Here is a 23,886-nt window from a genome sequence, read left to right as displayed (position 1 = left end):
AAAATACAACTCAGCAATACAAAAATCATCTTGATTCAAAAATTGGCAAAGGAGGCCAGGCGCAGTGGCGCCTATAATCCCAGCAACTCTAGAGGCGGAGGCAAGAGGATCATGAATTCAAAGCCAACCACAGCATTTATCAAGGCACTGAACAACTCAGTGAGACCCTGTTTCTGATAAAATACAAAATAGGGCTAGGTATGTGGCTCAGTGGTTGAGTGCCCCTGAGTTCAATCCCTGGTCCCCTCCCACTAAAATGGCAAAGGACTCAGATATTTCTCTAAAGATATAAATATAACACTAATAATCCCATGAAAACATGCTTAATTAACGTCACTAATCATTACAAAGATGCAAATAAGATATCACGTTGAATACATTAGATGGCTATTAAAATCAAACAAGCAAACAGAAAATAACAAGTGTTGGCAAGAATATTTAAGAACAAGAACCCTTTTGTATCACTGATGGACAGGAAAAATGGTGCAGCCACTATATAAAACAGTATTGTAGTCCCTGCCCACATACCCGCAAAATTGAAGCACAGAATTTATATATAACCCAGCAACTTCACTTGATTATATACCCAAAAGAGCTAAAATCAGCGACTTAAATAGATACATGTATACCCACATTCATAGCATGTTCTTTAATTAAAAGGTAGAAGCAACTCAGGTGTCTATCAACAAAGTAACAAAACACAGTAGATATTTAAAATGGGATATAATAAATATACCCTTAAGAGGAAAGAAAATTCTGCCACATGCTGTGTTTGAATTTCAGATATTATGTTAAATGAAATAAACCTGACACAAAAAGGCAAATACAGGGGGCTGGGGATGTGGCTCAAGCGGAAGCGCGCTCGCCTGGCATGCGTGAGGCCCGGGTTCGACCCTCAGCACCACATACAAAAAAAACACAAAGATGTTGTGGCCGCCGAAAATTAAAAAATAAATATTAAAAAAATTAAAAAAAAAAAAAAGGCAAATACAGGGGCTTCAATTGTGGCTCAATGGTAGAGTGCTCCCCTAGCATGCACAAGGCACTGGGTTCAATTCTCAGCATCACATAAATGTAAAATAAAGATATTGTGTCCACCTAAAACTTAAAAAAAAATATTTTAAAAAAAGGCAAATACATAATTCTCTATGAGGTACAAAAAAGTATTAAATTCATACAGATGAGACAGAAAGCACAATGGTGGTCACCAGGGGCTGGGAAAGTGTAAATTATTATTTAATGGCTACAGAATTTCAATTTGGGAAGGAAGGGGTCTACTGATTAAAAAAAAAAGAAAAGAAAAGAAAAAGAGTTCAGGAGATGAAAAAGTTCTGAAGACAATGGTGTTGATGGCTGCACATAATGCGAATGTATTAATTGCCAGAGAACTGGTTAATTTAAAATGGTTAAAATGAGCCAGACATGGAGGTAAATGCCTATAATCCCAGTGACTTGGGAGGCTGAGGCAAGAAGACCACAAATTTAAGGCCAGATTCTTCATTTTAGAGAGACCCTGTCTTAAAATGAAAAATAAAGAGGGCTGGGGAGCCAGTTGTGATGGAGCACACCTGTAATCCCAGCAGTTTGGGAGGCCAAAGCAAGATGATGGCAAGTTCAAAGCCAGCCTCAGCAAAATTGAGGCACTAAGCAATTCAGTGAGACCATGTCTCTAAATAAAATACACACAAAAAAAGGGGCTGGGGATGTGGTTCAGTGGTTAAGTGCCCTTGAGTTCAATTCATTTCCTACAAAAAAAACCCCACTAAAGTTGAAATGATAAATTTTATGTTATTTTGCCACCCTACAAATGCCTCCATGCACACAGACAACTTAAAAAACAAAATGGAGATGGTTCTGTTTTTAGAAAAAGATGAGAGGCCAATCCAGTATTTATAACAGTGTACTTGCTGCTTTTTGTCCACTGAGTTTCTGCTGAATCAAGGGCTCTGACAACCATTATTCTCAGGTAAATTTCCTCAGAAATGTCACAGATACAAGTCAGTTCTAACTGGTGATTGTGCAACTGATTACAAAGGAATTGGAAAGCACACTAGGACTCTAGCGTATAAAAGATCAAAAAATTAATGAAGTGTTTTTTCTACACTCTTTAAAAAAATAAACATTTTTTTAAAAAGTACAAAATGAATTGTAATGGAATCAATATTTCAATTTCAACTCTGCTTAGTCTACTAGATTTTTTTCTGTAATCAGAAACTACAACTATTTCTAAGGAAAAAAAATCTGATAAAACAAATAGGAGACGGAAAACTGACAAAAGGGCAAACACTGTCTTTTATTAAGAAAAAGCCACGGGCAGAAAGAACACCATAATCCACAGCAACTCTCACTGCAATCAGCTTCTACTGCTGATATAACACATAGTAGCAATTTATTTCCCAAGGATTTTTAGTAGAAAATCTAGACCTAAAAAACAGCTTTTCTGGGCTGCAGCTATGACTCAGTGGTAGAAAAATTAGCATGTGTGAGAAAAGATCACTTTTCTTGAATTCTCCTAGTTTCCATGTAGACTTCGCCCCGGAGCACTGGTGTTTATCAAACATACCTAAACCTTAGACAGGTACTGGCTCCATTTTCTAAGTAGGCAAGATTAAGACTTAAAAAGACAAAGTGGGAGGACTGGGGATATAGCTTGGTACAATGCTTGCCTTGCATGAACAAAGCCCTGGGTTCCCCAGTACCACGAGGGGCGGGGATAGTTAACAATCAAACACAATAATTAAAATAACTGATTTTATTTCCCTTCCAATTACCAATAATTTACATAAATGAGGAAAAAAAGAAAATCACTAAAAACTTTTTTTAAAGTGTGCCTTGTTTTCAGCAGAAAATGTTGTTTAAAACTGAGCTTGCTCAAAAATGTCTAAGTACAAGTCATTCTTCAAAATGCAATTACAGACTGGGCCCCACGGCGCACACCTGTAATCCCCTGTAATCCCAGTGGCTCAGGAGGCTAAAGTAGGAGGATTGAGAATTCAAAGTCAGCCTCAGCTAAAGTGAGGTGCTAAGCAACTCAGTGAGACCTTGTCTCTAAATAACATACAAAATAGGGCTGGGGTGTGACTCAGTGGTGGAGTGCCTCTGAGTTCAATCCCCAGTACTCCCATGCCAAAAAAAAAAAAAAAAATTGCAATTATAGTTGTACTTAATATTTTTTAAACTCGTGACTATCTTTGAGTAGAGTCAAATAAAAGAAATATGGGTAGTTTATAAGATAATTGCTGGATAATGAAAGCTCATCCCAAATAAATGAAGGATATTACTCAGTTTTATAAAGGAACGGAAAAAAATATTTTTTGAATTAGGGACTGAAACCAGAAGTCCTCTACCACTGAGCTACATCCCCAGCCCTTTTTATGTTATTCTGAGACAGGTTCTTGGTACATTGCTCAGACTGGCCTCAAACTTGCAATCCTCCTGCCTGTGTCTCCTGAGTTACTTGGATTATGGGTGGTAACCACCCATGGATACAAATGAATGAAATTCTGATATACTTGACAAGACAGACTTAGCTTTAAAACATGTTAAGTGAAATAAGCCAGACACAAAAGGACAAACGTCCCACATATATGGGTGCCTAGGGTAGTTAAAAATTAGGAGACAGAAAGTAAACTAGTGGTTCCTATAGGCTAAAAGAAGGAAGCGAGAGGAGTTATTGTTTAATAATGCGAAAGTTCTGAGGCCTGGGGCTGTAGGTCAGTGGCAGAGCACTTGCGTAGCACCTTTGAGGCACTGGGTTTGATCCTTAGACCACAAAGAAATAAACAAATAAAATAAAGGCATTCTGTCCATCTACAACTTTTAAAAAAAAGTTCTGAAGATGTGTTGACACATGACACATGCCTGTAATCCCAGAGATGCAGGAGACTGAGGCAGGGGAATCACAAGTTGGAGGCCAGCCTGAGCAATTTAGCAAGACCTTGTCTCAAAATTTTAAAAATTAAAGTCTGGGAACATAGCTCAGTGGCAGAGCACTTTTGGGTTTGATCCCATCCCCAGTATTACACGCTACCACCACCAAAAAAAAAAAAAAAAAAAAAAGTTCTGGAGATGGATAGTGGTGGCTACACGATATGAACACAATTGCACAGATTTATACACTTTAAAATGGTTTAAATGGTAAACTTAATGCTTTGTCTACTTTGTCAGTTTTAAGAAAACTTTATTTTTGAAGTCTTACTGGCTGGTATTTACTCTTCTGATAACAGTAACAAACATGGATAAGATTATATATTTTAGTTGTAGACACAATACCTTTATTTTTAAAATTTACTTATTTTTATGTTGTGCTGAGGATCAAACCCAGTGCTTCACATGTCCCAGCAAGTACTCTACCACTCAGCCACAACCTGAGCCCAAGGCTATACTTTTTTGATGAACCACTAAGTATTGTTTGACATTTTCTGGTGGGCTTTACAGGATGCTAAAATCCCCTAGACAACTTTAACAACTATCAATGATCAACTTCCAAAGATTCCATCTCCAAGGGCTTCTTATCTCTTTATGTCCAGTTTTGTTTGGGGGAAGAAGGTCAGACATGTGATGAGATTCTGCTATGATGCTAGGGGTATGCGTGTGTGTTACTGAGGATCAAAACCAGGGCCTTCTGCATACTAGAGAAGTGCTGTACCACTGAGATACATCCGTTGCCAATGGACATTATACCTTTATTTTTTATTTATTTATTTTTATGTGGTGCCAAGATTGAACCCAGTGCCTCACACATGCGAGGCAAGCGCTCTGCCACCGAGTCACAATCCCAGCTCCCCTAGCCCCAATATTTTGATAAGTACAAAACTCTTAATGAAGAAAGTGGAAAAGCTGCTTCTCTACATATTCTCACTACCAAAAACAATTTTGCCCTAGAGTAGTTCCAGTTTAAATTCCAAAAAAGCTAGCCCATAAAACCAATACATGGTTGACAATCCCGTAGGATTCAGCAAAATTGCCACTCAGGTAAACCAAAGCAAAAAGCATCAAACACAAAATACTTTCTATACAGACTAGACAAGTCTGCCTAAAGAACAAGAAACCCTTCTTGGGGCTGAGGTTGTGGCTAAGCAGTAGAGTGCTCACCTAGCATGTGCGGGGCATTGGGTTCAATCCTCAGCACCACATAAAAATAAAATAAAGGTATTGTGTCCAACTACAACTACAACAAAATGAAAGAAAGGAAGAAAGAAAGAAACCCTTCTTCATGGAAGCCAAATCTTTAGAACATCCAGTAGATGGCTCACTAAAGAGACAAAATCCAAACTATCAACTGTAACACGGAATTGGATCATTCCCTTAACTATAAAATCACTTATATTTCTTATAAGAGCAACTGTAAAGTGTTTCAAAACACACGAACCAAGAAAGCATAAATGTAAGTGAAAAAAATTTCTCAAAAGCTTCCTGATGAAGCTTTCACCAGGACCACATGTCTAAAATTTTACCTTTTTCCTATTTAACTGTGGTGCTAATTACATATCCTTCCTATCCAGAATGAAAAAAAAAAAAAAAGGTTTGCTATTTCCCACTTCTATTAGAGTGGTTTAGGCCCATAAGATAAGAAGGGAACCTAACTCCTCATCAGGAAGCCTCAGCCATTTACTATTTGGAGCATTTGTTTATTTTTAAATGACTAGAAATTACGCAGTAAAAAAACCCCATCCTGAAATTGTTCTGCTTAAATAAAACAACTTCTTTGTAATTTCTTCCAGTGACAGGTCCAAATGGGCTCCAAGGACTATGACACAGCACATTCAGAAGGCGTCAACCCCTCCTCCCATGATTGAAAATAACAAAGAATCACAGAATTCCCCTCAGTTTTGGGTATATAAATCATGTCTAGAAGCAACAGGGATGTCTGTTAAGTGTGTGTTTCTTACTCCCAACAACTCCACTGCATGTTAACAGACACATTTTAAATCTTTACCTAAAGTATTAGCCATTATTTTATTTTATTTTATTTTTTTAAAGAGAGAGAGAGGAGGAGAGAGAGGGGGAGGGGGGGAGAGAGAATTTTTTTAATATTTATTTTTCAGTTTTATTTTATTTTATGTGGTGCCGAGGATCGAACCCAGGGCCCCGCGAATGCCAGGCAAGCGTGTTACCACTAGAGCCACATCTCCAGCCCGCCATTAGTTTAAAATGTCCTAAAGATTAAAATTCTTCAAATAAGAAAAAAAAAATAATACCTGTATTGAGAAGATTTCATTTTCTTTCTGATTAAACTAATTTATTTGGGGGCTTAGCTATTAAAGTTTTTTCAAGAGTGGAGACACTCCCTTGGTCACCTTAGAAACTCACACACATTTTACCTTAACCAATACTGAAATCGTTGAAGATGGACTCTGGAAGTGGTTCAGTTAATATTTTAGGCATAAAGGCTGGGGCTGTAGCTCAGCATTAGAGCACCCACCTAGCATGTGCAAGGCCCTGGGTTTGACCCTCAGCACCACATAAAAATAAATAAAGGTGTTGTGTCCAACTACAACTAGAACTAAAAAATAAGCATTAAAAAATATATTTTAGGCATAAGAGAGCTAGGGCTGGGACTCAGTGGGTAGAGTGTTCACCTAGCAAGTATGAGGCACTGGGTTTGAGGCACATAAAAATAAAGGCATTCTCTTCATCTACAACTATAAAAACAATATTTAAATATATACTTTAGGCAGAAGAGTCCATGAAACATTTCATTAACCTAAAATTTCCAAGAGAATAGAAAGCTTTCAGGAATTTAAAAGAGGAAAGAATGGACATTAAAGACAAATAATAGGCCCTATTTGTCTTTAAGCAAAATGAAAAGCACTGATAGATAACTTTGTGACATTATAACTTGGCTGAGTGTTCTTCTAAAGCAATGTTACTCAACAGAAAATATAATCCACAAGTTATAATATTACAAATAACTATTTTTTAAAAAGTAAAAAACAGATAAAATTAATTTCAATATATTTTAATAATATATTCAAAGTATTACTTGAACTTGTAGTTAACATAAAAATTAATAAACTCTTTTTAACCAGGTTTTCAAAATTATATGTAGTTCTACTGAAATAAAATTTCATAGCAGACAATCACCCATTTAAAAGTAGACAATTAGGGGCTGGGGTTATAGCTCAGCAGTACAATTCTTGCCTCGCACATATGAGGCACTAGGTTCGATCCTCAGCACCACATAAAAACAATAAAATAAACAAAGTAAAGATAATTTTTTTTTAAAGTGGACAATTAGGGATGTAGCACAGTGGTAGAGCACCTGCCCAGCATATTTTAAGTCCTAGGTTTAATCCCCAGTACCATCACCCCCCCCTCAAAAAAAAAAAAAAAAAAAAGACAATTAGGATGGCATATGCCTATTATCCCAGCTACTCAGGAAGCTCAGGTGGGAAGATAGCAAGTTCAAGGACAATTTAGCAAGACCCTAAGCAACTTAGTGAGACGCTAACTAAAAATAAAACCAGCTAGGGTACATGTAGCTCAGGGGTAAAGCATCCTTGGGTTCAATTCCCAGAACCACAAAAATAATAATTGTTATACCATAAACACTATTAAGAAAAACTGACTTCACAGTGTCATCTTGATTAACTTGCATGTTTCTCATTAAAATTCCAGAAAACTCCATGGCCCAGGGGTGTGGCTTAGTGGTAAAGCACTCTCGTAGCATGTGTGAGGCACTGGGTTCGATCCCCCGCACCATATAAAAATAAAATCAAATACAATTAATAATAGTAATAATGAATTCCAGACAACCTCAACAAGTAAGCAAAATTATTTTTAAAAGTATCAATTTCTATTTTAAAAATGTATAGGAGGGGGTTGGGATTATGACTCAGTGGTAGAATGCTCCCCTAGCATGTGTGAGGTCCTAGATTTGATCCTCAGCACCTCATAAAAATAAATAAGTGAAATAAAGGTATTGTGCTCAACTACAACTAAATAAATAAATTTTTTTAAAAAGCAGGCAAGTAAAATAAAAGCATTCTGTCCACCTACAAATACAAAATTAATAAATAAAAAAATAAAAATGGATGGTGGGCTGGGGGTGATTGAGGCCCTAGCCATGAGACAACACCACACAGAAAAGTAGAGAGTAAAATTATTAGAGTAAAAAAGCAGATCTTAGTTATAGGATATTTACATTCCAAACTTTTTTTAAAAAACTATCTTTTGATGACTAAAAATAAAAATTACCCCTTGTTTGGTACAAGATGAATTAATAATAACAACTGACACACAGAAATATTTTTTGATTTTACAGCATTAAGAGAAAGTCAAATGATTATTAATGAAGCCAAATTCTAATAATGTCCATACTGACCCTGTTTTACCATTTATTTGTAAGAAACCATTTTACCAGCCTCCTTTTGCTTATATTTCTAGTCTTTGCTTTTCCACATTAAAGAAAAGTTTTTACAGTGAGTATGAGATTCTTAGGAAAAAAACTTACTCTACTTTGCACAGACATTTTAAAAGATACTTCAAGGGCTGGGGTGTAGCCCAATGGCAGAGGGCTTACCTAGCATGTGTGAGGCTCTGAGTTGAATCCCCAGCACTGCAAAATAAAATAATAAAATACATTTCACATACATTTTGTCTACTTGGAAAGAGGAAGTTTATTTACTGTACCAAAAGCAGATTTAAAAAAAACTTCTATAGAAATGACTTTATATAATTTCTAGCAGCAGTATACTCAAGTAGCATGTCATTTATGAATAATAAATAAATTACCAAAGGTTGCTCTTCCCATTTTCTCATAAGAAAAAAATTTTACTTACTTACACACACACGCACACACACACACACACACTCTAGTATTCTCTGTAGATTGCCTTTAAGACACAGATCAGGCTGAACATAGGATCTGTCTGCAGCTGAGTGAAATAGATGCCTTTGAGTTTGAATTTTTGTCACATACTAAAATGTAAGTCAGCCCTAAATAATCAAAACACTTTTATTTTCTTTTTTAATAGGAACTTTCTGAAGAAAAAAGTGGTGTGTAAAAACATTTGATATTTAAGACAATAAAGTTTTTAATCATAAGAAAAAAAAGACACAGATCATCAAAGGGGGAGGTAATTCTTAACTTTAGGAAATATTGATATTTATTTTTGAAATGATAATGCCCATTTTCCCTTTATTTAATGCCTGACTGGGGCAACGTGAAATTGTACCATGAATTCTGAAAATACTAAAGAGCCTCCAAGTGAACACAACCCAAGAAGGGTAAAGGATTATAAGGCCATATCTGCCCTGAGTAAAATAACAGTTTCTTTTTTTTTTTAATATTTATTTTTTAGTTATCGGTGGACACAACATAGTTGTTTGTATGTGGTGCTGAGGATCGAACCTGGGCCACACGCATGCCAGACGAGTGTGCTCCCGCTTGAGCCACATCCCCAGCCCTAAAATAACAGTTTCAATCTTGTTCCTAAAGGCTAAAACAAACCAAAGATATGGACATGTATACTTTCTGTACATCAGACCCTGGCATTCAGTAGGACCAAAATAAATACACACCTTTACTTAGGATTTTATATCTGTAATAGATCAGAAACTTCATGGTGTGCTCTGATCAGAAATTAGGCCATGCTTCATCACCTTGGGCCATTATTCCTCAAAAAGGCAACAAAGTAGTCACGTTATTAAATACTGGCAACTCAGGCAGGCATGCTCTCACACGCCTAATCATCCCAGAAACTCAATTCAGGAGACTGAGACAAGAGGATCACAAGTTTGAGGCCAACATCAGTAATTTGGTGAGACCCCAACTCAGTGAGACCCTATTCCAAAATAAAAAATAAAAAGAGCTGGGAATGTAGCTCAGTGGTCAAGTGTCCCCATGTTCAATCCCCAGTGGTGGAGGGGGTGGTGGTGATACTTGAGCTCACCTTCCTCACCCCACCCCACCGCTGCCCACCCCCACAGCACTGGAGATTGAACCCAGGAACATTCCACCACTGAGCCACATCTCCAGCCCTTTTATGTTAGCACATATTGCAGCCCAGGCTGGCCTCGAACTTGGGATCCTCACATGTCACTCAGCCTGGAGTTGCTGGGTTAACAGGCATGTGCCAGGGCCCGACTGGCTCAGCGATTTCCATTTTAAAATTGTTTAGAAGTTAAATCTGCTTAACTACTTTAAGTTCATTTTGAAGCAATGGTAGAAAATTTCACATCAAAATTAAATTAAAATCCACAGGATACAAATTCACAGCTCTATACCAAACCTATTTTAATTTTTTCCACCTTGTTTGCTTTGTTAAGCAAAATAAAACACAACACAACCCCCAAGTGAAAGAACGAAAAGGGAGAGACTAACCTCACTAAAAACAAAGTTCTAAAAGCAAAAATCACGGTAATTAATTCTTTGGTAATTAGCGCCTAGCCGGCGTTGTGATGTAGCTAACAGTGGCTGGGCAGAAGCAGAAGCTCAAGCTTAGCTTCCTAGACGCGGAAGAGAAAGGGTTACGGCTGAAGCTAAGGGTTAACAAGGGCAGGTCTTGAAACCCGGCTTCTATTCTTGGAGTTCACCCCTGCTGCTCAGCTCTCTGAAGCTGCCTCCCTCCGCCTGCGCCTGCCCAGTAGTGCTGCCCAAGCATGCCCCGCCCTGGGCTCAGGGCTGGGCAGAAAGGCTGGCAGCGAGGAGCCTCAGAGGTGGCAAGCAGCCAACTCAAACTGGATGATTCCAGTTTAGGCTAGTTCGAGTAACAAATAAGCAGTTCCTAGCTTTCCCTGGGATATTCTGACAAGGACTGTTGCAGAGATCATACTACACTACCCGGAGCGCTCTCCTCCTCGAGCACACACAGGCATGAGGCTGGCTTTAATGGACCCCCAAGACAGAAGGTAGTGGATAGTTCGCTGTGCAACAACAGAGCAAACTACACAACAGCCAAAAAAGGAATGTTTCAAAAACGCGGATTGTTCAGTGACCTCTACAGTTTGTCTGCAACTGAAGCGGGCTGAGGGGTGTTAGTGTACTTGTCTCCAAACATTTACTGTACTTTTCTGGTAACATTTCTATCATGCTGCATAACAGTCCTAAAACTGCATTAAACAAGGAATGAGCAAATGCTTTTTCTTTTCAAAATAATAGGAATCAAGAAAGAGGCAAGAACTATTGTTTTCCCGAGGAATACAGAGATGCTAACACATCTGTTGTTCTTTTTTCAAGCAACTACTCTTCTAAGTGGGGAAACAATTTAGATACTACTATTTCAAAGAAAATATTTTAATCAGTAAAACCATTAATTGGCTCTTACTGAGTTCCATCACAAGTAAAACAAATGCGAATGTCAAGTCAGAAACTTTGTTTAAGAGCTGGAAGGATCCTGAGCAATAAATTCATTTTATTTATAACACTGATTTTCTTTTCTTCTTTTTTCTGGGGATTGCATCCCCAGTCTTTTTTATTTTTACTTCTAGCCAATTCTCACCAAGTGGCTGAGGGTTTCACTAAATTGATAAGGCTATCCTCAGATTTGTGATCCTCCTGCCTCAGCCACTCAAGTTGGCTGGGATTTACATGTGTGCTAAGATGCCAGGTTATAACACTAATTTTCATCAAAACATTCTCCCTTTTGAATCCTTCCATAATTGCAATAATGTTTTTTTAAAATGTTACAATTAATGTAAAAAAGAACAAGAGCCATAAACAAATCGGCTATATGAAATGCAATATATAATAATTCACTCAGGCTTAAATAAGAGTGCAAATATTTACATTTATTTAGGTGCTGGGAATTGAATCTTTGAGACAGAGCCTCCCTAAGTTGCTAAAGGTGGCTTTGAACTTGCAATCCTCCTGCCTCAGCCTCCCAAGCCCCTGGGATTGTAGGTGTACACCACCATGCTGGGCCTCTACATTTTAAATTAAAATAGAGTCACAAAACAAATTAGGAAAGATTCACTCTGGCCTGGAGATGTGGCTCAGTGATAGAGCACTTAGCTTAACTTGCACAAGGCCCAGAGTTCAAGCCCCAGTACCATGGGGAAGGGAAAAAAAATAAAAATATACCTACACACATACACACACACATAAACGTGTTCTACAAATAATACCACCACCAATAAAAAAGTATTTTCATTTAAATTTCAATAAAAAGTAGTTTATTTTAAGAGGGGCATGTTCCTGTAATCTCAGTGACTCTGGAGACTAAGGTAAAAAGATGGCAAGTTTGAGGACAGCTGGGTAATTTAGCAAGGCCCTATCTCAAAAAATAAAATGGGCTGGGTAGTTCAGTGGTAGAGCACCCCTGAGTTTGATTCCCAGTGGGGGGGTAGGGGAAGTTCTAGCAAAAAGCTAACAGAAAGAGAGGCATAAAACATTCCACCTTAATATAGCATAGGAACTAAGAAGTCTGAGTGTAATAAACTGTGCCTATCCATCTCCCCCCCCCCCATACCCCACCACAACCCCCCCCCACCGGGCTTGCTTTATTTATTTGTTTGTTTATTTATACTGGGGGACTGAACTCACTTAACCATTAGGGTCTTGCTAAATTGCTAAGGCTGGCTTTGAACTCGTGATCTTCCTGTCTCAGCCTCACAAGCTGCTGAGATTACAGGTGTGACCACAGTGCCCAGCTTCTCTCCCCTTTTCTGTACCTAAGCTTCTTTTCCAGTTTGTGAATGTTCCAGTTTGTGACATTCAAAAGATAGGGACTAGAAGGGTAGAGTATTTGCCTAGCATATGTGAGGCCCTGTAGGTTCAATCCCCAGCACCATCAAAAAACAAAAGAAAAAAAGACCATTCTAATGATATAACAATAATAAAATAAAAAACTTAGGAAAGTTGATCAACACTTTTTCTTGGAGATGGGGTGTTGCTATGTTGCCCAGGCTACTCTAGAACTCCTGGACTCAAGTAATCCTCCCACCTTTGCCTCTAAAATAACTGGGACTATATAGGTGCACACCACTGTGCTCCCTTTGAATACATTTTTAAACATTTCATTATAATTTTTAAAAACTATTTAAGACAGTTTGCTCTAAAACTCTAATTTCTTCAAAGAGGTATCTGAGCATGATTAAAGCCAAATGGTTTAATGAAAACCAAAACCAGACAATGTCACCCATTACAGTTACTTGTATGCAGTTCTCTTTGCTTACTACTGTATTTAAGAATTCCCATCTTAAATGTTTATTTTGATTAGAACAAAGTCTATGTTGCTTTTTAAAAATATTTTTGTTGGACACAATACCTTTATTTTATTTATTTATATGTGGTGCTGAGGATTGAACCCAGTACCTCACCCGTTCTAGGAATGCACTCTACTGCTAAGCCACAACCCCAGCCACAGAACAAAATCTGAAGTTGTTTGACATAGCTTCCCATCAGATGTTAACTCTTAATTACGCATGTAAAATTTCTGCTGTGGATTAGTCAAACTGGCTCTATTTTGGGGTTCCATACAACCTGCCACTGAGCAATCTTAAATCCATATACTTTGGGCTGGGGATGTGGCTCAAGCGGTAGCTCGCTCGTCTGGCATGCGTGCGGCCCGGGTTCGATCCTCAGCACCACATACAAACAAAAACAGCACCACATACAAACAAAAATGTTGTGTCCGCTGAAAACTAAGAAATAAATATTAAAAAATTCTCTCTCTCTCTTTAAAAAAAATCCATATACTTAATGCACAGAGCATAATTTATTAAAAGGAAGAGTATTAAAGGTAAACTCAAGTTAACTTTAGCCAACAAAGAGATTTAGGGAAGTAACCTGTTGAGGGGAGGACAAGAAATGGGGGTAAATTATCCAATCTCAACTTTCTATTATCTTTGCATCCATTTCAACCATTCATGCAAGAAACCTTTATAAGATATAGAATCAAAAACTAACTGCAGCTCAGTGGTAGAGTGCTTGCCTGGCATGTGAGAGGTCTTAAGTTCAATCCTCAGCACCGCATATATATAAATAAAAGATCCATTAACAACAAAAATAAAATAAAATTTAAAAAAGAACTAACTGCAGCTACAAATGACCCTTTTTGGCAATCTGCTGAAAATGTGGCAACATGGGCCATGTTTTAGAATAATGTTTTAAAATGCATAGTGAGCAGGGGATGTAGATCATTAGTAGTAGAGTGACTGCCTAACATTCATGATCCCTGGATTACTGAATCCTCAGCACCACAAATAAATGAGTGAATACTAAATACAGAAATAAACAGGAATTAAAAGGAAGAGTATTGAAAATGACATATATCTTTAACATTAAGTAACAAGGGCTGGGGCTGTAGCTCAGTGGTAGAGGGCCTGCCTTGCACATGCAAGGCGCTGGGTTCAATCCTCAGCTCCACATAAAAATAAATAAAGGTATTGTGTTCATCTACAACTTAAAAAAAAAAATAAGTAACAAGACCTAACATTGGATTTAGTAAGTTTTAATTTCAAAGTAACAGTGAATATAAGCCCAAATTTAAAATATCAAATGTTTATATTGGTAACAATGTAGCTATTACGGTGATACTACTGTAGTTTGTTAATATCACAGTATTTTGGTTGCCTAGTTTCAAATGGAAGGCAATGCTTAATTCCAGCTATAGGTTAAAGAAAAGATGTAATATTTTCCCTATACAAATTCAGAAACCACACCCTGCCCCAACCCCAGCCAACTAATCATCTTTGATTATAGTCAGAACAAACAACTGGAAAACAAACCTCAGTAAAAATTACTTTAAGATATTAAGAAAGTTATGAGTTATAATATTAAGAAAGTTGGTGGCACATGCCTGTAGTTCTAGTGACTCAGGAGGCTGAGACAGGTGGATCACAAGTTTGAATCCAGCCTCAGCCACTTAGAAGACACTCAGTAACTTAGGGAGAACCTGTCTCAAAAAAATTTTTTTTTGTTTTAAGTGGTGGGGGTGTATCTCACTGGTAAAGTGTCCCTGGGTTAGATCCCCAGTACAAAAACAAACCAACAATAACAAAAGAGTTTATGAAGTGATTCAACCTCAACAAATATTTCAATTCCTTCCAATCAAGAAAATTTAAGGGGCTGGGATTGTGGCTCAACAGTAGAGTGCTCACCTAGCATGAGCAAGGTGCTGGGTTTGATCCTCAGCACCACATAAATGTAAAATAAAGATACTGTGTCCACCTAAAACTCAAAAATAAATATTTTTAAAAAAGAAAGAAAATTTAAAATAAATTCTTTTGTGGAGTTTAATTCATTTAAAGTATTGTGTTGAAAGGAAGTGACTCACTGAATGTCCATAACAAAGAAAGGGACCTATAGCAGCACTGGGAAAGTTTACACCGTGCGGCCCCAATTCTCACCAGTTAAATGCTATTAATAGCTGTGTAGAAACAGTAGGTATGTCATTTATAGGACTTCACAACTAGACTGCCACTAATCCCATGTTTACTCATTTAAAATGCACTGTTAGCAATCTGTTCACCAAAGCTGTAACAATTAAGAATGGAGGATGGTTAATTTCCCAGTCAGTTATGGAGATAGAACACTAATAAACTATATTTTGTCCACTATGCAAATGATATTTTTAAACATCTTCAAAGAACTTTTAGGGATGTCATTTCCACAAATGTAAAAATTTAAAGATTACAAAAAAGAGCTTGTTTTTCCCAAGAGGAAATTAAACATTTTGAATTTACGTAACATTTCAAAATATTACACTTTGTACTCAGTATAATTAGAGAGAAAGAGGGCATCTGATGAAAGGGAGGCTGAACCCAGGGATAATGGATATGCTCTGAACAGCAGAGGACTTTTTCTGTGTGCCTGCTTCAATCACAACTTAGTGACTAAATTTTTCATCTATCTACATCAATACTGCTGTGTCCTTCATGATAACTATGAATTGTATTTCAATTTTTGGACTGTTTTTGAACAAGTGCTCTAAAAAAGGCAATATGCTGTGTTCTATGATGTGCACAAGGGCCACCTGATCCTATTCCTACAAGACAGCACTGAAAGCCCAACATTCGGTCAACCACCAAAAAGTTTATTCTGTTTTTTTCAAATGAGCATAATCTGACTCTTCCTACAAAGTTTCTTCCACCTCTCCCAAATTAGGCACTCTCACAATCCAAGCTATTCTTCACTGAAGTACTAAAATAGCATCCTCGCCATAATCTTTCTGTTCTAAGTCACCATTTGCACAAACCTCAACAAGCTATCTCCCTTCTAAAATCCTTCAAGAGCTCATCTCTGCACACAGAATAAGAACCCGAAATATTACCATGGTTACACCACCCTAAATTATCTGGTCTCAAAAAACATTCTTCTACCTACTTTGTTGTTCCTTCTGCCTACAACAGTCCTTGTCTAGCCTAGGCTTCTCTTCTTGTTGAAGTACTAGGTATTTCATATTCCAACCAAACACTATCTCTCAGATGTCCCCAGTAGTCCAAATAACTCTTTTTGTTCTCTTGCTGTTCTGTATATAGGTACAAATCATTAAACTCGTAAGTGAGGTTCAGGTACTAAAAACTCTTCATATTGTAACATTGTGTGCGTACATACAGAACAAGAAATCCCACTATTATACATAATAGTGCACCAATAAAAAGGAGGGGGGAGAAAAGAAAATGTAGTTCTAGAAAATGGCTACATGTAAAAAGGAAACCAATAACCATAACTTTTCCAAACAGGGAAAAATAACATTTTACCAGAAGGAAAAATTTACACAGACTCAGGAAAGGGGGAACAAAGCAAGAATCTTGGTTCTTCCCCAAGCCCACAGGAAAAAGCTGTTCTCAACTAGCAGATTTCAGTTTCTTCACCTCCTTGTCTGATATGGTCCAGCATGCCAATCAGAAGGAAAACAGAATCAAAATTTGGACTTTTAGGTAAAATTCCTAGTTTTTAACTGGCAATAACTTCAATTTAAAACACTATACAAGGCAAATTAAACTTGCCAGCTAGTCAGGTGTGACCTTCTAAACATCCAAGGGTATTGCATCCTTTGGTGTAAGTAGAAGATCTAGCTACCAAAACTTGATATATAAATTTTAAAAATTCCTTTGCTAACCAACTTTCTTACTGTAATTTAGTCCCCATGTATATTTTCTAAGTGTACCATGCTCTTTGGGCAATTAACTATAAATATTCAGAAGCAAAGACCTGCTTTTCTTTCAGAACACAAGCAAGGACTAGCTCCATCAAATCCATCAGTCCACACTGAGGGCCAGATCCTAAATCAACTAATTCCCACCAAAGTATAGTGCCACCCTGAAGGCCTTGTGTCACTGATGGCCCTCTGACTTTAACACTGAAGCCAGAATTAGACAGGCAGTCAGTATAGATAGGAAAATCAAGTCAGGTAGATCAAGGAGGCCAATTTGAGCGGTCCCAGAAGTTGGAAACTGTCCCCTGAAGGACTGAAATGTCAATTCCTTCAGAGCCCTTCCTCCACCCTCATCAAGAACCTGCCATGGAGCTCCACCCTGCTGCTAAGGTGGTAACCTGTCCCAGGAATTGCTCCTCCCTACAGGGAGTTATAAAGTTGTTAATGAATGTGTCCAGGGCTGCTCCATCCTGCCCTTCTCCATTCAGCCCACCTGTTGGCCATGCCACCAAGCATTTCCTGGGCCTAGTCACTTACTCAGGAGGGAGAAAGATAAGGGGAAGAGAGCAGGAGAACAAAGGAAGCCTAAGATATGAAAAAGGCAAAACACCCTTATTTCTGGGAATACCAGAATACCAGCCATGGCCCCCTTCTCCCTCCTGGGAGGAATCTATGTTATCCCCTTTTTAAATAAACCCTGCTTTATATGCTTGCCTTGGTGTGCTTCTCTAATGTTAGACTTCAACATGTGAGGGAGCAGGCCTCGTCACCGATAACTGGCGGTATCAACACCACCAACACAGCTCTTCCTTTCAGTGAGCTGTGATTCTGACGTTCTTTGAATGAAAAAAGATTGGAAAATGACTAAAACTTGAATATTTTAGACAATTATATGCAAAAGAAAAGTGAAACACAATGAAGTTTTATAATCAGTTTATAGGACAGAAATGAATTTCATCACTCATTTATCTAGAAAATATACCAAATAAAATGCAAGATAAGGGTTTTCACCCATGTCATAAAGTTGCAAGCTGGGGCCAGAAGCTGGTTTGCCTAACTTCCTGAACTAAGTGCTTATTTAATTTTAACATGCAACACTTTCCCTGGAAGTCTGAATTACATCAATCTAGCAGGAGAGATTTAAAAATTATTTCCACTTACTATTTTGAATTAGAAAATTTATGAAGCCTAAAAACAGCCATTCAATTACATGATCATTTCCTTTTTCTTTAATCAAATCTAAACAGGCAATACTAAAAGAAAAATAATCTGGGCTTTTAATCAGGTCAAAGAAGTTGTACCCTGTTAAATTTAAAATGTATACCACCTAAAGTTAAAACTAGGACATCTGTGATTAACAGAATAAATAACATTAAAGGAAAACAAGGTAATGCCCAAAGACTGGCAGCATATGCAGTAGTAAGAATAACCAGCAATTCATTAAGGGTGGTATTTACTTAACATATACTGGGTGCCAAGGTAAGCACTTTAGAAGCAGTTTCCATTTTAATCTTTGCAATAACTCTATAAAGTTAGGTTCTCATAAAAGATGAGGGGAAAAACACCCAGAGAACATAAATTGTCCAACAGTGTTACAAGTAATCTATACCATCTACCTAGATCTGATTTCAAAACCCATGAAGTTAAATAACTTCTAAGCTAAGACTCCTTGTTTATTTTACATCTTTAGAATAAAACATCTTTGTTTTTTTTAAAGAGAGAGAGAGGGAGAGAGAGAGAGAGAGAGAAAGAATTTTAATATTCATTTTTTTAGTTCTCGGTGGACACACCATCGTTGTTTGTATGTGGTGCTGAGGATCGAACCCGGGCCACACGCGTGCCAGGCAAGCGCGCTACAGCTTGAGCCACATCCCCAGCCCAATAAAACATCTTTGTAAAAAAAATTTCCAACTAATGAAATGAATTAACTCAGCTTTAGAGACCAATAAAGTGATAGTATGCAATTTAAAAAGGCTTCTTTATGAGTTTATAAATTAGCCTACCAGCTTGATGTCAAAATTAGTTAAAATGTTTTCATAAATTTAGTCACAGATGTGTCAACAATATTATTTCAATAACACATATTTAACCAACACATTTTATAAATCTTCAACCAAAACAACAAATAAATTGATGCTACACACCTAAGTGAATTAAAAACTTTAGAGATACCACATTTTCAGTGTCAAAGATTTGCCTCACACAGCTTAAGTCACATTTCTCTTCCTTTTTTTTAAATTTAAAATTAATACTGAGCATGTAGAAAATGAAAGAGCATTTGGTAATCATATTCTAGCTACTGGTTAACTCGATAGCCCATGTTAATCAAAGTTTCTTTATTCATTACATATATAATCCAAGATTACTTTTTTAGAAAAAAATTACTATGCTAAAAACCATCACCAATGATCATTGAGAATTTATTTAACGGCTCGTCTCTTATAATAAAAGGCTTGTTAACCTACCTGTCACTGCTGGTACTACTGCTGCTGCTGATTGAATCACTACTGGAGGATCTGCTCCTAGAGCCGCTGCCGCTAGGGGACCTGGTGGGTCTAGACGCTTGGCTAGCCAGTCTCTGAGGAGACTGATTCCTAGACTGGGACGAATGTGGAGAGTGACTCCTGCTGTGCTGGTAATTCCGCTCTGGCCTTCTGCCTCGTACCTCCCGGGTAATATCATCCCTGTAGATATCCCTGTGTACCACACTGGGCAGTGTAAACTGCTCCCGAGCCCTAGGTTCGTATCGGGGGTCATGAGCATCAAAGCGGTTTGGACTTCGACTCCGAGAAGTATAATAGAGCCCATGTTGTAAAGTCCGCTCTCGAGGATCTCTATAGTAATCCTGATCATAATGTCTTGTCCGATCAAATGCTCCTGTCCCCCGTTCATGGTGTCCATAGGCACTATGTTCATAAGCACGCTCCCTGTTATCTGAAGCCCTGCATTTAGGAGGGGGGAAAAATATTTAATCAGAAAGGAGCAAACAAAACTAAATGCAAATCATGCAAACATTCATTTCAGAATTCTTTGTCTTTGCAACAGATCATTTTCCACACAGCATTAACCTACTTAGTAAGCAAATACTAACAAGCTTAACATTTTACTTGATCCCAAAACTTATTGTCACAGCTCAGCAATCCATTGTTTTAACTGTATATTGGGTTTTTCGTGACTGGTGTTCTACAGGTGAGTTGCTCGTTTTATAAAGAATTTTCTGACTTTTATACTGAAATATTCATATATCATCTTCCTTTACAATTTTAAGTTTACTAGAACAAAGAAGAGACTGTCATTTCAATATGAAAGATTTTTACATTTCCATCTGATTAAAATATATTTTTCATTACTTGCAAATTTATATTAGGTCATATTTCTACACTAAACAGATATGAAAGCCTTGCTGCAGTGTGTATTCTGCAGTAGGAAGGACTTTCAAACAAGTCCAGAAAAAAAAATTTTAAGAGCAACTCCTCGTTAACTTCTTTTTTTCAATGCTGGGGATCAAATGAAGGGCCTCACATGTGCTATGCAAGGGCTCTAACACTGAACTACATTCTTAGAGCTTCGTTAACATATTTTTTTTTTTTTGGTGGTACTTGGGATTTGAACCCAGGAATGCTTTACCACCAACGTACATCCTCAGTCCATTTTATTTTTTTATTTTGAGACAGGGTCTCGATAAGTTGCTCAGACTGTCCTTGAACTTATGATCCTCCTGTCTCAGCCTCCAAATGGCTGATATTATAGACATGCACCATCACACCTGGCTTCTCAATAACTTTTGACTGGGTGATTATTAAAAAATCACTATATAAATTGCCCAATCACATTTAATAATAAAAATGGAATCTTAAAAACAATTAAGATATCAAAATACTAAATCACCACATGCTATTCTATGTAAATTTAACAAATTATTTTATCTCTTGGTGCTATCAAATTTCACATAATTTTTAAAATAATCATTTCATGATTTCATTTGTTAATACATGTACCTGAACATTGGAGGAAATGCATTCTCTTAGCTTTGACAATATTCAAGTTGCCACTGATAAAATTAGGCAATGCTGAGAACTATAAGAATACTCTAAGGTTGCTATGAACAACAGTTCAAGTATGTTTTGTTGTTCTGGTGCTGGGGATTAAAGCCAGGGCCTTGCACATGCTAGGCCAAGTGCTCTGCTATTGAGCCACATCCCCAGGTCCTTCAACAATTATTTTGGTATAACATGAATATTCATCAACCTAAGAATACAAAAATCGTTGCATGTACATGTACATTTATACACATGCAATTATGTGACAGTATTAAAAACTAATTCTACTCCCACTAGAAATCATAAATTCTCTATTTTTGTCGGGAAGTAGAACTCTTAAGAATTCAAAGACCAATTCACTTGAATTTCTCTTCAATCTCATATCTTTAGATCCATCCTCTATCAAAGGAGATTAAAGAATCGTGAAAGAAAGATTTAAAATCTCTCAAACAAAAGTTACACTGCAAAATTTGGTAGCAACTAATACTATTTTTCCAACACATTCCTAGATTTCAAAACCTTCTCCACTGATATTCATTTTCACTCACTATTTCAGTTAGTAGCAACCCCATTTTCCTAGGCTTTTTTTTTTTTTTAACTAGGGATTGAACCAAGGGGTGCTTTACCACCGAGGTACATCCCCAACCTTTTTTTACATTTCCTATTGAGACAGGGTCTCACACTTGTGATCCTCCTGCCTTAGCCTCCCAAGTTGCTGGGATTACAGGTGTGCACCACCACACCAAGCTCCTAAGTAATTTTCGCAGCTATTATGAAAAACAATTGGTATGGCAAAAAAAAAAACAATATTTTTCCTTCTCATATGTATTAAGTAATTGTCTTCTTTTTTTATTTGCTACAATTCTGAATTTAAATATTTCAGTGTCTAACACGTGTTCCTGTGAGACTTAAGAGAAAATTTCATAAATAGTTCATTTAGCACCCTATCAAATGTTAATCAGTGAAAGCTATTATTAATGATATAACAAGCAATAGGCAAAAGTTCTAGAAGAATTACTGCTACAGCTGATATTTTATAAATATGAAAAGTTCTTATCCATTAGGAAGATACAGAAGGCAGGCACAAGAGCTAGCAGAGCTGAAATCTAATGGCTATTTTTTGATTCATCTATTAGTACTAAATACTTCTAGAGTTAGTGGGGGGAAAAGAGAGAGTTGGACTTGGGTTAGGAGAGGGGCTAATATACACAGGTCAGGACATACCAACCTTTTCCAACTGTGGAAACACGACCTATAATCCCAATTAAATCTAGGGAGAGAATTGTGAATATAACTTCCCCAATTTTGGCCCCTCTTATGGGGGTAATCCACCTTCTTAATGGGCAAGGGTGTCAAATGATATTTAGATGAACCACAAGAAAAAAAAAATCTTAGTGACCAGACAAAATAATTCCACAGGAAGCCAAGAAGTCCCAGATAGACTGTAACTCTCAAACCCCCAGACTTCTTTCTTGAGATAGTAGACAATTATAAATTGATCCACATTCATAAAAATCTCCAGCCCTAAGTATGAATCAGGAAGCTGGCAGAAGGGAAAGATCCTCTACAATTCCAACGAATAAAGAAGACACAGTTGCTCGCCAATTGTTCCCTTTTGTAGTCATCCAGCCCAGTCAATTTTGATTGCTGTATCCACAACTGATCGCCACCATGTGTTCAAAGCTAAAGTATCTTTAACTGGACAGCAACTTGTTTAAGAAATGAGAGTAATCCTCTTCCCCTGGGCTAACAGATCTTGAGAACATGACATCCCATACATTCCAGTAATTAGAAAAGAATGGCTATATTCCAGGACTTATGAATGTCCTCAATTTTCCCCCATTCCATCAAGGAGTATAATTCCAAAACAGAAATTGTGTAGATCCAAAATGGAAAACTCAAGCTTTGCCTTCACTCTTCCTCATCCAAGTACACATTTCCATGTCAAAGTATTGTTGTAGCATCCAAATGGTTGAATCATTATGGTCTACTAGATCTTTTGTGACAATCCAATTTGTTTGTACACTTTATGTAGTGAAAACCAAGAAGCAGATATCAACTTCTAAAAGAATCTGTAGGCTTTAATATTCCAGAAATATTCCAAATAGCATGACCATAAAACCAAATAGCTCCATCAGGTGGAAAGATATATCCAAGGAAGGCCTTAATATTATCCAGAAGAAGAAATAATTGATTCTAGAAGACAGGTAACTCCAAAAATGATGCTGCCACAGGAAATCTTCCACCACTTTATATCTCAGGAAGTAGGTATCCAATCCACTGCAGGAAATATCCTCTATGATTCCATAAGAAACCAGCCACTGGGATAGAAATCACTTCCGTTTCCAACCCAAAATAGGAAACATCGAGAATGCCCAAAACTTTAAATCCATCTGGGGCCCCTAAATATGAGTTTCTGTTTCTCACCACATCAAATACAAAATACCTGCCTACAGAAACCTTGGAACTTACCCATCAAGTCTCCGCTCATAACGTCCTTCTCGTGCATGAAGTGATGGTGGAGGGCCATAAGCAGGCCCTCCACCACCTCCTCTGAACCCAGAAACCTCTCTACTACGAGATGCTATGGAAACTGTATCATCCAAACCCCGAGCAGCACTCGGAATGGTGCCTGGTTCATTATAATCCGTGCGTAGGTCTCTATCTCCCATTTTGTTGACAGAGTTGTGAGCTTTCTGTGCACTTTTGATGTCCACAAAATCCACAAAGGCAGCCACTCCTCCTTCAGATCCCCTCTTAGGGAGAATTTTGACACTTTCCACGCGGCCATATCTGGGGGG

At 37.5% G+C, this 23,886-nt stretch overlaps 1 protein-coding gene across 3 annotated transcripts in view; it reads right to left on the bottom strand.

Moving 5' to 3' along the window:
- Positions 1-23,886, bottom strand: part of Spen (spen family transcriptional repressor) — an 82,721-nt gene that overhangs the window by 37,576 nt on the left and 21,259 nt on the right. Inside the window, exons 2-4 of one of the 3 annotated variants that reach the window (XM_078025369.1) lie at positions 23,558-23,878; positions 19,511-19,987; positions 8,525-8,560 (exon numbers count right to left, since the gene is read on the bottom strand). The exons of 1 other annotated variant lie outside the window; for it this stretch is intronic. In XM_078025369.1, coding sequence (XP_077881495.1) covers positions 8,525-8,560; positions 19,511-19,987; positions 23,558-23,878 — 834 coding nt within the window. The remainder of the gene's footprint in view (positions 1-8,524; positions 8,561-19,510; positions 19,988-23,557; positions 23,879-23,886) is intronic. One more of the 3 variants, XM_078025370.1, reaches the window with a different exon arrangement.

This window comes from Ictidomys tridecemlineatus, chromosome 11 (genome assembly GCF_052094955.1).
Source record: "Ictidomys tridecemlineatus isolate mIctTri1 chromosome 11, mIctTri1.hap1, whole genome shotgun sequence".
In the NCBI taxonomy this organism is placed as follows: Eukaryota; Metazoa; Chordata; class Mammalia; order Rodentia; family Sciuridae; genus Ictidomys; species Ictidomys tridecemlineatus.
Note: the sequence above shows the minus strand (reverse complement) of the source record. Positions and strands in the feature narration are given on the sequence as shown.